General features: G+C 32.5%; 1 protein-coding gene and 1 pseudogene across 1 annotated transcript; both read right to left on the bottom strand.

Moving 5' to 3' along the window:
• Positions 1–1,941: 1,941 nt before the first annotated feature.
• On the bottom strand, positions 1,942–2,901 carry LOC120613085 (olfactory receptor 10AG1-like). Its single transcript, XM_039875715.1, has one exon. The coding sequence runs from the start codon at positions 2,890–2,892 to the stop codon at positions 1,942–1,944; it is 951 nt and encodes a 316-aa protein (XP_039731649.1). The 5' UTR covers positions 2,893–2,901.
• A 7,708-nt stretch (positions 2,902–10,609) lies between these two features.
• LOC120613074 (olfactory receptor 10AG1-like) lies at positions 10,610–11,613 on the bottom strand (annotated as a pseudogene).
• Between the last annotated feature and the right edge of the window lie 4,101 nt (positions 11,614–15,714).

Below are 15,714 nucleotides of genomic sequence, written 5' to 3'. Positions count from 1 at the left end.
AAGTTATTCTACTGTAGGTTATTTCCCTTAGGTAATTCATATTGTAAAATGTCAAAAATTCAGATATAAGACTATAATGATTATCTCTATGAATTTGAATATAAAATACAGCAGAACCAGTGATTTCCCCAAGAGTTATACTGAAAGAGAGGCAACACTTCAATTTTGAGTGCTTTAAACTTTTCAAAATACTTCTTTATATTAGGTGGATACTGAGCCTTGAAATAATCCCGAATTTCATAGGATAAGTGTGCTTTAACCATTTTAATAATCGTCAATTGTTAACGACAACAGGACCCAAAAGGAGTCATTTATGCCAGTCCCCAGGTAATCAAACTGAAACTTAACTTAGTTAAGTTTTGGGTCCCCCAGAAACGGAATCTTAAACGAGTCAATCAAGGATCACCTGATCAGCGTCAATTAGGTAATCTGCCGGATAGACCCCTCCCTTCCCCTATGAGGAAAGGAGCTAAATCACTTGCTCAAGATTTTGGTAAACAGATTAAAAATCAGTTATCTGTACTCGTTGGACAGACTGTTTTTATAACATTGTGACTCCCGCTTTACTAAATTTCAAAAACAAAAACTACCAGCGCTACTATCTCTATGGTAATCAAAATCTTTATCATCAGTTTTATCACCATGATGGTTTTCATCTTGGACCATGTCTCAAAGTTTTACTAGTTAAAACACTAAATAAAAAGCAATACATACATGTATACTTTTAAGAATAAAATATGTTATTAACAGTAGAATATCATATTAGATAATAGAGAATGGAAGGGGTTGATGAAGGAAAATGTAACTATCTATAGAGAGTACAGGCTAACATTGTCTTATACACAGGTGTATAATTGTACCTTAAACTACAGAACAGCATAATTGTCAAAGGAACTGCTAACAGGAGTTGGTAGAGACTGATGCACTAACTAGTCTCCTGATGTGAGTTTCGATTTGAGAATCTGTGGTTGGGAGAATGGACATTACTAGCTCTGTTCACAGGTGCTCTTTTTCCTTGATAAGAGCAGTTCAGAGGTTTAATAATTTCAAAACTTTAGAAATAGTGAAAGACATGAAAGGTTAGGCACAACAATAGAAATGCAACTGTGTGGATTTTGAGTAATATGAAAATAACTTTTAACACTTTTTTCTTCAGTTTTAAACTTATAGATTTTTAAAAATTATATGACTTGGTATAAGAGAAGCAGTGTGGAGTACAGTTATGAAAGAGATAAAATAGCTTAAAGAAAATAACTTTTGGGGATATCGCTAAGTAGAAATAGAAGTATGTGCAAAAAAACTGTTTGAAAGAATGTTCTGTTAGTTTTGTGTGTGTGGAAAGTTATTAGGAATTGAACTAAGTTCATGTAAGCTTTTCTTTGGTATCACAATTGGAGTAATTCTACACGGTTGAAAAGTAGGTTAAATAAATATGCTCTAAATATTTATTGGTGCTTTAAAATCTTTAGATTTTGCCAGGAGTCTGAGGTAGGACATAGCGTTATTCATTTATCCATTCACTCATTTTATCAATCATTCATATATTTATTATTCAACTGCTAAGGCCAGCCTTTGTGCTATAGAATGAAAGAACACCAGCAAATACAATTGTGAAGATTTAGGAAATTATTTGGTATACATTTAGTATATTTAAAGCTAAAAATTTTGACAAATTGAATTCTGTTTTTAGTTTTTATATAAAATATGTGATGCACATTACTATTTTATTCAGGAGGCTGGATTATTCTTTAGTCCTAGAGTACTGAAGGTAGATTAATCTGCCTAGACTACATCCAAGCACAGTACATTGCAGGTTAATATTTAAAGAATCTAAATGTCCACAGTAAGCTGAAAGCATTTAACTCCATAGGTTTATAGAGATTTGAAATGTTCCTCTGATAACTGTGTGACAAGCAGTGAGAACATTTACAACTAGACTCATCACAGTGTTTTTCTAAGTAATAATTTTCTCAGTGCTGCAATGACATCTTTGTTCCTGAGGCTGTATATCATGGGGTTAAACATGGGTGTCACTATGGTATAGAAAAGTGAGAGTAGTTTGTCCATTCCTGCAGTTTGATTGGATTTTGGCCTTAAGTAGGAAATGGTAGCAGTTCCATAGAATAAAACCACCACTAGCAGGTGGGAAGAACATGTGGAGAAGGCTTTGACCTGTCCCGTGGCTGTTGGCAACTGCAGAATAGTGGAGACGATTTTGCAGTAAGAGGCAAGTATCAATGTAAAAGGAATAGCAATAAACAACACGGCTACAAAACAGACCAATATCTCAGATATAGAAGTGTTCCCACAGCCTAGCTTGAGGATGGCGGGTATGTCGCAGAAGAAGTGGTTAATTTGATTTGATTTGCAGAAATGCAGAGAGAAAATTTCGCATGTTTGTGTTACCTGGATCGGGATTCCACTGATCCAGGCGCCAATGGCCAATCGAATACACATATTTTGGTTCATGACTAGAGGATAGTGCAGGGGGTTACAAATGGCCACGTAGCGGTCATACGCCATCACCGCCAGGAGCAAACATTCAGTGGCTCCCAGTATAAGGAAAAAGCACATTTGGGTGGCACAGTCTAGCATAGAAATGCTTCTATCCTGAGTCCAAAGGTCCACCAGCATCCTAGGGAGAGTGACAGATACATAACAGATTTCCAATGAGGAAAAGTTTGCCAGGAAAAAATACATGGGTTTCTGCAGTGCAGGGTCGAGCCTGGTTAGTACTATTATGAGGCTATTTCCAATTAAGATTATTATGTAAATGATGACGAATCCCCAAAATAGTAATCCTTGGAGCTGTGGAAGCTCATAAAATCCTAGGAGTACAAACTGTGTCACTGTGGAAACATTGTCTTCTGCTTTCATGTCTTCATCTCTCATCTGTGGGAATGATTTAATGGGAAGGACAGGTTACTTCTCTTTCTTTGGCTTTTGTTTTCTTATTTATAAAATGAGTATGTCATGTCTTCTGATTTTCCCAATTGTCTATGAAAACAAACCTATCACTGCCAAGAATGCTAAAAAGAGTGCCATGGTGTATTTTTCATGATTATTTAATATATCTGTGAGGAAAAAAATCTTTTTTTTTCTACTACATGTTATTATGTCTTTGTTCTGTTGATGAGATAAAATGATTATAATTTTAGTCATTTATCAGAACACCCGAAAATGCAAAATCTGAATTCATGTTTAATTGTAACAATTGTAACATATCTTCAACTGACTGGTTTTTCTCCTCACCTTTGATGTGTGTTTTATAGAATATTATAAAATCAATCCTAACTTCATTACAGAAACAATATATTGGAAGCCACCTAAAAGAGTTGGTAGGAATAAATTAAGTTAATTTTTTAAATTGATGGCTTTCCTGTGGTATTTCTAAAGTCATGTGTAGCTTTGACAGTCTGTATATTTAAGCTATTTCATTACACAAAAATTGATAAGCTGACCATTAAATATTATGGGATGTTATTTAATCTTTAATACTGTATTTAATTCTGTTATTTAATCTTTAATACTGTATTTTGATGTAAGATCTGTGAAATCAGCAGCCATAATTTTCATGCATGCTTTGCAGCAGGAAGAAAAGGAACTCTAAGTCTTTCTCTCAAAGAAAGTTCAAGAGGTAGGAAGGAGGCACATCTAGCATTAATCTTCTGACAATCAATTCTGACTAAAATGTGTGCCTCTCATTTACTTACTGTAGGAAAGAGACATCACCCATAACTCATCTTTGAGATTTTCCTAAATCACCTACATTCTCACTCATTGCTCCCATTCTGCTGATCTCGTTAATCCAGTCAGTCTTTTTCTTGCGTCGCATTCATGCTTGTGAATGTGTTGGGTATGATTGTCCATCATAGTATATACATTTTTTTATTGCTATAATTTGGTTATAAATTTTCTGTTATTCTATATATTTTGCTGTGCTATATATCGTATTTTTGTTCCACAAAACACTTTCATTTTTTTTTTTTTTACTTGTTAACCGTTTATTATAAGTCACGCTGTTAGAGAAATATGTGGACTTAGGTGAAAAATTTACTAACTTCTTGAATGAATTACAAATATGTGAAAAGTTGCTCTCTTGAACAGTTTAAAAGTGTAAGCATGGATTTCTAATCAGATACTGAACTTCTTTGCCCTCTCTCCTGATATAGATTGAACATAAGCCTTCTCTCCCTCTCTTCTCTTCTCCTCTCCTCTGTTTTCTCTTCCCTCTCTCCCTCCCTTCCTTTCTCTCTCAATCTTAGAATTATTCTTTTTTCATTCCCTTTTGCTCAGTAGCACCTTACTTCATTGTTTTTACTATGTGCTGAAGAACTTCCATTTTATTTTAAAATTTGAAAGTCAATAGAGACCAACTCTCTGCAAGGTGGAGACACACTTAGACCCATATTGTAAGGTGTTAAGTGCAGACAGTATTTAAGATTTCACCTAGAGAAATATAAACACAAGTGGGTCAGGTGTAACAGTTCAGTCAAAACTTAGGCATTCTGAGGATTTTCTATTCCTGGGAAAAGGAGAGTTAAATAATTTATTTTACCATTTGCAATATTCCAGATTACCTATTAAAGTACTTAAGATACTGAAACCCTCCTCTCATAATTGTAAAATTCTCCTGATAAAAATTTGATCATAGGGAATGGAAAAGTGCTGTAACTGAGTCTCTAAGATGGTCAGAAGCTAGTAGCTGATCAATAACTTTACTAAGATGATTTTGTGTGTATAAGACTACACCACCATGATTTTAATTACAGCATCTTACACAAAATTAATCATGTTTTATTAACTGGTTTAATTCAACGCAGGGTATAATACTTGGTCAATGATAAAACTGTTCAATGAATCAATACATCTTTCTAGTCTAGCATGCATTATGCACCCTCGTTTGATGAGAAACATTGCTCTCAGAAATTCTCATCATTTTAATTTTCTTTAAGTAATCCTTTATCTCATTTGATTGCCTTTCTACATTATTCCCTACTTTTTGAGTGGGGTAATATATTTTAAAGCAAACGGAAACTATGGTGCCAAAAACCCATTAGCAAAAAGAAACCACAACACAAATTGCAATTAAAAATAGAGTGTTCTACATCTACGAAACCTTTTTTTTTTTTTTTGCCTTAACTTTCAACTTGTAAAAGAGTGACAATTTTATGAATACTCAATGGAATTATCAGTGTAAACTGATTTGTAAAAAGAGAAATATTATAATCGTTTAAATCCTCTCCAAATCATAGTTATCTTCTAAACATATTCTCACTCAAAAAGTTTCCTTGAATCTTGCAATATAGAGGTTTTTTTTTTTTTTGACTCCTGGAAACCTTTAGGTGCTTTATTTATACAGCTCGGAAAGAAAACCAGTGGAAAATTCAACTAAACATAGTCACTCTTGTTTTTATTCAAATATTTTCTGGTTATTTCACTGATCTTCCCACTGTAATAGTGATTTTGTTTGAGGTAGAGATTGTGATATCAATTACACAAACTATCATCCCAATGTATATAATTTTTTTATTCAGAACAAGTTTATGAAATCAAAATGAAGATAAAAAATAAAAATCAGAAATTGCTAAATGCAATTCAGAAGACTTTTTCCTCTAGCCTCTAAAGGTAAATATAAAAAAGTGGCAATATCCTTTTAATATTTTCAAATTCATGTACCCTGTAACTTAACTCTTAACAAACAAAAAATCTTTTTGATACTAGTAAAATGCAAACCCATTTCAATGAAATATTTTCACTATCTTGTTCCTCCTTAGTTATAGACAATTAAATTGTCATAAGATATATCTCCAGAGTTAATTCATGCAAAATAATTAAACAGAGCTTAAAACAGAGTAATCGATAAATGCTAGCACCTAAGATGATGATTACAATGATGATTGTGATGATAGTAAGGACAATGACAGTAATACTTGATATATTGGCTGGTTATAATAAACGTACTTTGTACTTTCTCATTTGATGTTATAATGATGAGTCAAAAAAATACAAAGTCCATATGAATCACTGTTTTTAAAGTTTAACAACAACAAGGACAACAAAGGATTATTTTTGAAATTTTCAGCAAATAAGTATTGTTTGCTGAGGCTAAAATAGATCCTGCTAAATGTAGAAATAAATTTGGTAATAGACAAAAATAATTCATGCTTATCTTTTTGGACTGAGGTTAAATATAATGCTTACCTTCATTGACTGAGTTAAAAAAAGAGAGAGAAAAAGTGTTTTGAGTTCTGTCTTTTGAGGATTAGATAATTCACTTTTTTTGAAATAGAGATTAGTCACCTTCTAAAATATGCCCTATTGTCATAACAAACGGTGCTCCTTAAGTAGGAAATATTCTCTACCCTTGGGATCAGCTCTTTTCCCAGGTCACTTTCTAATTGAACTAAAACATTCTACCTGCCACTCAAAAAGTTTGATGCAACAACCAAACACATATCTTGCCATACGTCTCCTCTAAATTCTATGCCTCCCTTACTTTGTTTGTGATTCTTAAGAAATATAGCCTTAAAAGTCAGAAATTTATAGTTACATATTAGTTATGGTAGACACAAAGAAGTTCTAAAAATACCAACTGATAGAGTTTCAAATTAGAGAGATGTATATTTCTGTCATTCAAAATTCAAATGAAAGAAATCTAGGGTTGTTGGGGCAGTTAATGTCACCTTCAATGTAAGTCTCTCATCTGCACATTCACGTTAGCCAGAGAGGTCTGTCTCATCATCTCCCAGACTACAGAGGTGGTTGGAGGAGAGTTCCATAGTCAGTAAAGTAAAATAAATGACAATTTCACCACCTTAAAACTTAAACCCTTTGTATTCTAAAGGAAACCATTAAGAAAGTGAAAGACATGCCACAAACAGTAAATACTTGTGTATTTTATATTTGGTAAAGGACTTGTATGTAGAGTATATAAAAAATCCTTTCAACTCAATAGTAAAAGACAAATAACCTCATTTAAAATACACAAAAGATTTGACGAGATATTATACCCAAAAGATCCTAAGCATACACAAAAATTATAAAGATAACCACTCATTGTGGAAAATCAAATCAAAACCTCATGTAACACAACTTCAAACCCACTGGAATGACCATAATAAAAAAGACAGACAATAACAAGAGTTGGAAAGATGTCATACTGAGAACATGTGGAAATAGATTTTTAATAAACTATGCAATGTTGAGCATCTCAACTGTTCTTTCTGTCAGTTTCTCTGTCTATAAAATTCCTATCATAAATTATGTCCCAGCAATATTATGAAAATATAGTCACGATCTTGAATCCAAAGAGTCTTGTTGGAAAATGCAAGAATGTTGGAGCAGCACGCCTTTGACAAAATTCAGATTCTGTAGAATGAAAGCTATCCATTTACACAATGACAGTAGCTTCATTTAACCGTTAATGGAAATCTGTTTTATAACAACTTTCCAATGTCTCTTCCTTCTTCAGCCTTTGGGCAGAGTGAATCTGCCTTGGCTTCTCATGATATGCAGGAATATTTATCTGCTACTCTCCTGGTTTCTAGATGCGACTGCGTTTGTAGACATGGGACATAGTTTAGCGTCATACTGAATCTCCGTAGATTACATATTTTCTCAGATTTCTTTTCTCTTCTTGGTACTCATCTTTGATTTTCAAACCTCTGGAAATGGTTTCTAATTAATTAACTAATTTCATTTTTTTCTACTATGGCTTTCATTGTCATCTATTATCATTCCTAATACACTAAAAGAAAGCAGATAGTTTGTTAAATTATTCATCTTATTTTACTTACATGTTAACAGATACATGAGTGTGACCCAACTGAAAAGATAAAAGACAAACATTTCCTCCAGGCTCTTTTCCTTTTACTTGTTTTAGGAGACGAACTAGTTTTCTAATTCTTACATGTACTTCCAATATGTGGGACGGCTCTTAGTTAATTATTAGACTCACCATTTTTTCAAATACTTTGTTGGTCACAGAATAATGACCCTCAAAGAAACATCACATGTATGTGTGTGTGTGTGTGAGTGTGTGTATATATACACACATACATATGTGTTAACATAAATATAATACAGTTATCATATATATATTATAAATATAATACAGTTATCATAAATATAATTATTTGAATGAAACCATCTAGAAATAAAAGTCCATATATGTGTCGTCATACATATGCATACACACAAATGTAATAACAATTGTTGCTATTACATTTTCCTTTTTTAAAATTCTTCCCCTGTATGTAGTCATTTCCATTAGATTTTTATATTTTCTGATAGCAGTATTATCTGTGAATCTTGGTGATTCATTCATAGTTTGCTTTGTGGGTGTGCGTACTCAGTATATGTGTATGCTGATCTAAACAGTTATTATAAACAGTTATTATTTGAATAAAAACATCCAGAAATAAAAGTCCACATATGTGTTGTCATACAGATGCACACACTAATCATCTATCAATATGTCTTAGACACAAAATGAAAACATACACTTTACAGCAGTTCAGAAAAGCAACATTCCTCCTGTAGTGTGTGTGCATGTATGTGCACCCACAAGCACACACACACACACACACACACACACACACAGTGAAGAGCATGACTCCCTATGTAAATAAATGTGCTTGTGTTTCTGAAGAAGAAAAGTCAGTTTCTAAGTACTATAAGAGAATTGTTCTGGAAAAGTACAATTCAAAACAATTAGAAAAAAGGATCATTTTTGCTAATAAAGATATTTATAATGTACAAAGCATTAATCACAGATGCACGTATGCATTATGTTTAAAATATTAGTGATGCACATACATTTCCGCCACATTATTACCCTTTAATGTTGTGGCTACCTTAGATGTTTGTTAGTTGCCTAGGTTAGCAAGAAAATAATTTTTAACGTTGTCCACTGATATTTTAATATATGGATATTTATTATTTATGAAAAAATAAATCATAGTCTCCAAGTACATAGCTCCATTTTTCCTTCCCTAAAAAAAAAAGATTCATTTGCATATTAGATATAATACTTTTAAATGTTTTTCCTTTTTTTCTGTATGAGGCAGGAAGGACAGTGAGAATGAAAGGACTCCATTTCTGTCTCAGCTCTTTCCATCTGTAAGAGCTTAAAGAGTTATCATATTTCTGCCAGAAAAATTTCCTAGAATTTTTTTTGTTGTTATTACATTTTTCTTTTTTTTATCTTCCCCTGTATGCATTCATTTTATTGGATAGTTATAGTTTCTGATAGCTTTATTATCTGAAAATCTTGATGATTCATTCACAGTTTGCTTTGCTCTCAGCCAAGGTTGATTTTTCTCCTGAGGCTTGTTATCAAGGCTGTTCCTACATCACCTGGCTGATTTCTTCCAGGGAGAAAGTGGTACTATACTTCCCTACCCACATGGAGTGAGGCAGGTCCATAAAAATGTGACCAAAATTGACATTTTTAATGGGAAGATCTTTAAAAGCGGGATCTAGGGTCACCACAGTCTTTTTAACTTTGACTATGGATGACAGATCATGGTGCCGCAGAGATCTGTTGTCTGTCTATATGAAAGTTTTATTCAGTAAGCATAAAATTTTGAAAATAATATAAATAGAGAAATCACATATACCACTAACTGTTATGATTTTTCTTATCCACGATGAATGCAAACTTATTGTTTGCTTTGTACACAGATTTATTGTAATAAACTGCAAAGTTTCAGTAAAACAAAAAGAAAAATAATAGAATGATTTACTTTGAAATTTCCGTAATTAACACTGATGATCAAATTTATATAGATCATTTCTAATGTGTGTGTATAAATGGTGTGGAAGGTATGTGTGCGACATTTGTGTTTATTTTTTTTAACAGATACTTATTGTTATAAAAAGGTCTTTCCTTTTCCTAATTTCTTATTCCTCTATGAATATTCCTCTCACATCTAGGTAAATATATTTAAAAACAATAACTTGTGAATATCCCCATGACTGTTCCAAGTTCTTCTTGTTATATGCAAATATTTTAATATTAATAGTTATATCAAATAAATAGATTTTATTACACAGAAATATTTAGTTTGATATACAAAAAAATCATTTTTTACTAGCATCATTGTAGTAGCATTTACTAGCATCATTGTACTATCATCCTTTATAAAACCTCGTTTCTGATGACAGCTGAATTTTTTTTCTAAGAAATTATTTTTTTGTAGAATCATTGCTTGGCCTAAACATATACATAATTATAATTAATGTCCTTCATATAAACTGGTTTTAAAAATGGCTATGTCAACTCTATGGAAATGAGCAATATGGTTTCCAAAATATGATATAACAGAGACTATGTAATAATTGAATCTATTACATCAATCTTGTCAATAGTTCTTACTGAGAAGAGACATACCCCAATAAAAATATAGAATTCCCAAAAGAATCATTTACTATTTGTGCACACATAGGTTACTGTGTATCTGGAGACAGAAATGTCTCTCAACATTCTAAGTAATTTTAAATTTGGAAATAATTACCAATACATAAAAAGATAAATTAATTTTAAGAAAAATAGCTGTTGAAATTTGGTTTCAAATCTATAAGAAATTAATTCTTGTAAATAAATTCAAATTTTAAGTAGTATAAATAATTTATGTGACAATTTTCTCAGTGCCATTATGACATCTTTATTCTTTAGACTATATATCGTAGGGTTAAATAAGAGAGTCACAATAGTGTAGAAAAGAGAGAGCACTTGGTCAGTTCCTTTTGAGTCCTGGGTCCTGCGTCTTAGATATTTCATAACGGCTGACCCAAAGAACAGTGCCATGACTATAAGAGGAGATGAGCAGGTGGAGAAATCTTTGGCCTGACCTGTGGTTGATTGGAATCTAAGGATCATAGAGATGATTTTGCCATAGGAGACAAATATCCACAAAAATGGATCCATAATCCACAACACAGCAACTATGTAGACCATCATTTCATTCACAAGAGTATCTCCATAGGCCAGCTTAAGGATTGGGGGATGTCACAGAAGAAGTGATTGATAAGGTTAGAATCACAAAAGGGCAGAGATAAAATCTGGAATGTCAATCCTATTTGGACTGGAATGCTACTGATTCGCCAGCTGGACACAGAACTTATAGTTCATGACTGAAGGATAGTGCAGAGGGATGCAAATGTCCATATAGCAGTTACAGGCCGTCATGGCCAAAAGAAAACACTTGGTGGCTTCCAGCGTAAGAATCCAGCACTTTTGTGCAGTACAGCCAATTAAAGAAATTGTCCTTCTCTGGGTCCAACAATTTGTGAGAATTCTAGGGAGTGCAACTGAAACATAGCAGGTTTACAAAAAGGAAAAATTGCCAAAGAAAAAAATTGATGGAAGTCTGGAGAGCAGGGTCTAGTTTTGTTATTAATATGGTGATGTTGTCCAAGATAATGTTATAGATGATTAAGAACAAAGCATCCTCCCAATCTCCCTAACCTCTGGCATATAGAAAGCTCTGAAGATGGGGAACATTAGCAAAGTCTAAGATAACAAATTCCATCAACTTAGTTAAATTTTCATCTGGTGGTTTTTTCTTGGTATTTCATCTGTGGAAAGAGGAAATTGACCAAGCACATTTCAATTTACTTTCATTGACCGTGGGTGTTTTCTAAGTTAAACGAAGACGGTGAGATTGATTGACATGATCATCTAATATCTGTAATTTAAGAATTTTACTATTTATGTATTCCCCGCTTTTTCATTTTAGAACCTATGAGATATCACTGTAAAATCTCCCCTGAAATTTTTATGTATTTTGTGAACACAGCCCAGGATAAACCCTAAATCTGACTTGCTAAACAGAGACACTGGAAAAATTGGCAGTCATTGAAGACAGACCCACAATTTTGTCATATGTTCTCACTTTAAAGTAATTACATTCCTTAACAGTCTTGTCGCATTGCTTTATGAATTTTCTCTATCACTCTTTAGCAGCTGTGTATCAAAAATTCTCTCCCTCATACATTTCAAACTGCTTTTTTGTAGTCCTTCATGTCTCCTCTTTCATTAGATTACTTTGAACATATATGTCTTATTATATACTTCATATCTTTAGATAGTGTATTAAAAAAGAAAATATTTTATTATACGTAACAAAATAAAATAAATGTTTTTAATAGGCTACTGAGTGGAGAAGAGAAGGGGATCTTATTCAGTACAACTTGCCTGGAAACGTAGATATATATAGAAACAATAAGGAGGGTAAATCTGAGAAAACAGAGATGGCCTGGAATGTGTGCATTACCTGTGTGTACATGTATGGGTAGGAGGAGAACATATATTGTGTGATGTTTTACCCTGTGTGCTGTATGTACCTCACAATCTTTGCTGTTCATCAAAAACAAAACGAACAAAAAAACAACTTCAGATAACTATTTCTAAACGCTTTTCATTTTCAGAGATGAAACTGATCATTTATAGAAATGAAACCGATCAGTTGCTCATAGATTTTATGATTGAGAGTCAGGACCTATTTTGTTATTGAACATGATTTTGAATCCTAACTCCATGATTTATTATCTGAGAGATATTAAGCAATACTGGAAATTTTCCAAGGTTTTTTTCCTTATTTGTGGTAATTAAATGAGATATCATTGGTAAAATTACCTGTCGATTTTAGTAGGACTATTTATTTCTTATGGTTCTATAATGATAATTATGGATATTATATTATGTTCTTAAATCCTTAGTCTCTAGGGCCATAACATATTACCTAGCAAAATTGTACTTAAGAGAGTTATTAAATTACTTGGTTATAGTGTCTTTCATTCATCAGGGACAGGACTAGGGTAAGGTGCATGACCCTCCTGGGTACACGATTTAAAAGTCACTCATTTTCAGGGCTGATTCTCTATGGTACAATTCTGAAAGTGTGTGCCTCCTTAGATATTGTACCCAAGCACCTCTTGACTCAAGATCAGTCCCAGATCTGCCTTTCTTTTCTCCATCCTAGTGCTTTTGAACCTCATCCACCAAACAATGTAAGTAAAGCGTCATGGATGCAAAATCGAGTCCTACCAACATGGGCAGGATTGGAGTTATGGCTTCGCCACCTGCTAACTGTGTGACATCATGCAAATGGCTTAATTTTCTGGTGCTGTAGTTCACTCATGTATAAAATTGGCTGACAAATGTATAAACAGAAAATCATCATATGAATTAACTTATTTAGTATATCCAAAACAACTTGAAAGTGTCATGGCATTTATAAAAGTATTTCTAAATGCTAGCTATTATCGTTGTTGTTAAAAATTAAATTTTATTTTTCTAAGTTTGACTGTTCCAAGCAGCACCCACAAAAAATACTCTCGAACTTACTTTTTCTTTGTTTCACATGTTTAATGTGAGAAAGCAATGAGGTCTTAAAGCAATCATTAGTTATAAAGTTCTCAAATTTTAACATGTGAGTGATCCATGAATTCTCTGCCAGTGATTTTCTTTATATTATTATCTTTCTACTGTGGATACAATACCAAGAGTACACATCATTATTCAGCCTATAGTGTAATTTGGCTAACTCCTCGTGGATGCCTTTTCTTTTATTATTCTCAACTGATCTGAGGGGTAAGAACTGTGACCGTTTTTTTGCCTGGGAACAATGCGGATCTAAGAAAATGCCTGTATACCTAATATGGTGCTGAGCATTTCATTCCTAAATTAAGTAAAGCAACAAACACTTTTCAAGTGAAATCATTACACTTAAAAAAGAGATTAGAATGAATATACAAGTGTTATAAAACTCTAAGATTCACGAATCACATTTACGAGTGGAAACATTTAATGTAAATAATTTAATCCTGTTTCTTGAACAAAATGACTTCTGTGTTAAAATTTCTATGTCCTTTATAACTGTACAAACCTAACTTTTGGTGAAGAAATCATATATCTATAACATAAAACATGTAAGATTTGTGTTTCTTTTTTTTCTTTTTTTTACTTTAGAGGAGAATAAGTTAGAAAGAGCAGAGATTTACTCCTTATGCACTAACAAAATTATCTATATTACTCTTCTTGTCAATATTTAAGTTCTTACTAATGAAAGAAAATAAATTCAATACTCTAATAGTCTGTTTTTAAATTCAAACTCCTAGTCCCTGAATGAATTCAACTGATCAAGGGAATGTGAAACAATATTCAAATTCTTTTAGATATAGGAAGTTACCCAGGCTTCAGTTGTAGTGCTATGTTACATGTACATTAGCAAATTAAAGTTTGAAATTAGTAAAAATAATTTAGAACTTAATTTTTTTATTGTATTAAAAGCCCTTAATTTTATCATTTTATTTTTAAACCAAATGTTCTTTGCATTCTCCAAAGTGCAACTTTATTTCATGGAATTTTTTACTTTAAATCTTCTGTTACAATGTGAGTGAAGCTGAATAAATAAATAAAACACTTATTTGTTATGTGTTGTCTCAAAGGGAAATTTCCTATAATATTACCTATACCTAGCACAAGTACTTCAGTTCTTACAATTCTCAGCATTTCAAAGTGATTTAATATCAGTATTTATTTTCATTATTTCACTGTAAATTCTACTTAATAGAATCAGAAATATATAGGAGTTACTTTAATAATATGACACATTTGCTATTATGTGTGAAATATTAATTTTAAATTTAGAAATATGAACAAAAGCTTAATATCACTATGAAATAGCGCATATTTACCTTTCTTATTTGAGATTTGGCTGAAATTTTTTTACAAAAGAGAGATTAAATATTTAAATTACTGTAGGTGAAACCACCTGTTTCATCAAAGATATTCAAGACACCTTCAAAATATTGTTCTTTCTATGATCCAGCAATTGTACTTCTGGATATTTATCCAAAGAAAACCAAAACAATATTCCATAAAGATCTATGCACCCCTATGTTCATGGCAGCACAATTTACAATAGCCAAGAAATGGAAGCAACCTAAATGCCCGTCAACATACGATTGCATGAAGAATTTATGGTTCATATATTTAATGGAATACTACTCAATCATTAAAAGAGAATGAAATCCCACCATATGCAATGGCATGGATGGACCTAGAGGTTATTTCACTGAATGAAATAAGTCAGAAAGAGAAAGATAAATACCATATGATTTCAATTAAATGCGGAATCTAAGGAACAAAAAGAACAAACAAATCACAAATGACTCACAAATATAGATGACATTTTGGTGATGGTCAGAGGGGAAGGGGGTTTGGGGGCTGGAAGTATGGGGGAAAGGGTTAAAGAAGTACAAATTAGTAATTACTAGAAGGCCACAGGGATGGGTAGTACATCATAATGATTGGAGTCAGCATTAATGTAATGGCTAGGTGGAGAGTCAGAGGAAAGAGCAATCAGGGAATCGTTTTATAAATTATACAAATGTCTAACCAATGTACTCTGTACTTGAAACTAATAAAATTTTTTTTCTAAACATAACATGCTCTTTAAATAAAAGTAGCTATCTCTACCCTAAGCATTGCTTCCACCTAACATATTTAAAATTTTAATTAAAAGCATATGTTTGGCACTCTCTAAATTGTTATATTTTGCTTTTCTCTGACAGTGTTCAGTCTACCCAGAATTCTCTTTTTTCCTCTTCTCCATGGGCTAGAATGAACAGGGCATCTTATTTCTTAGACATGAGTTGAGTGTCGGGCAACACTATTTGAGACCATCCAAAATCAACACATAT

The sequence above is a fragment of the Pteropus medius genome, unplaced genomic scaffold, assembly GCF_902729225.1.
Source record: "Pteropus medius unplaced genomic scaffold, Ma_sr-lr_union100, whole genome shotgun sequence".
Classification (NCBI taxonomy): domain Eukaryota; kingdom Metazoa; phylum Chordata; class Mammalia; order Chiroptera; family Pteropodidae; genus Pteropus; species Pteropus medius.
The sequence above is the reverse complement of the archived record's forward strand: the minus strand, read 5'-3'. Positions and strand labels throughout refer to the sequence as shown.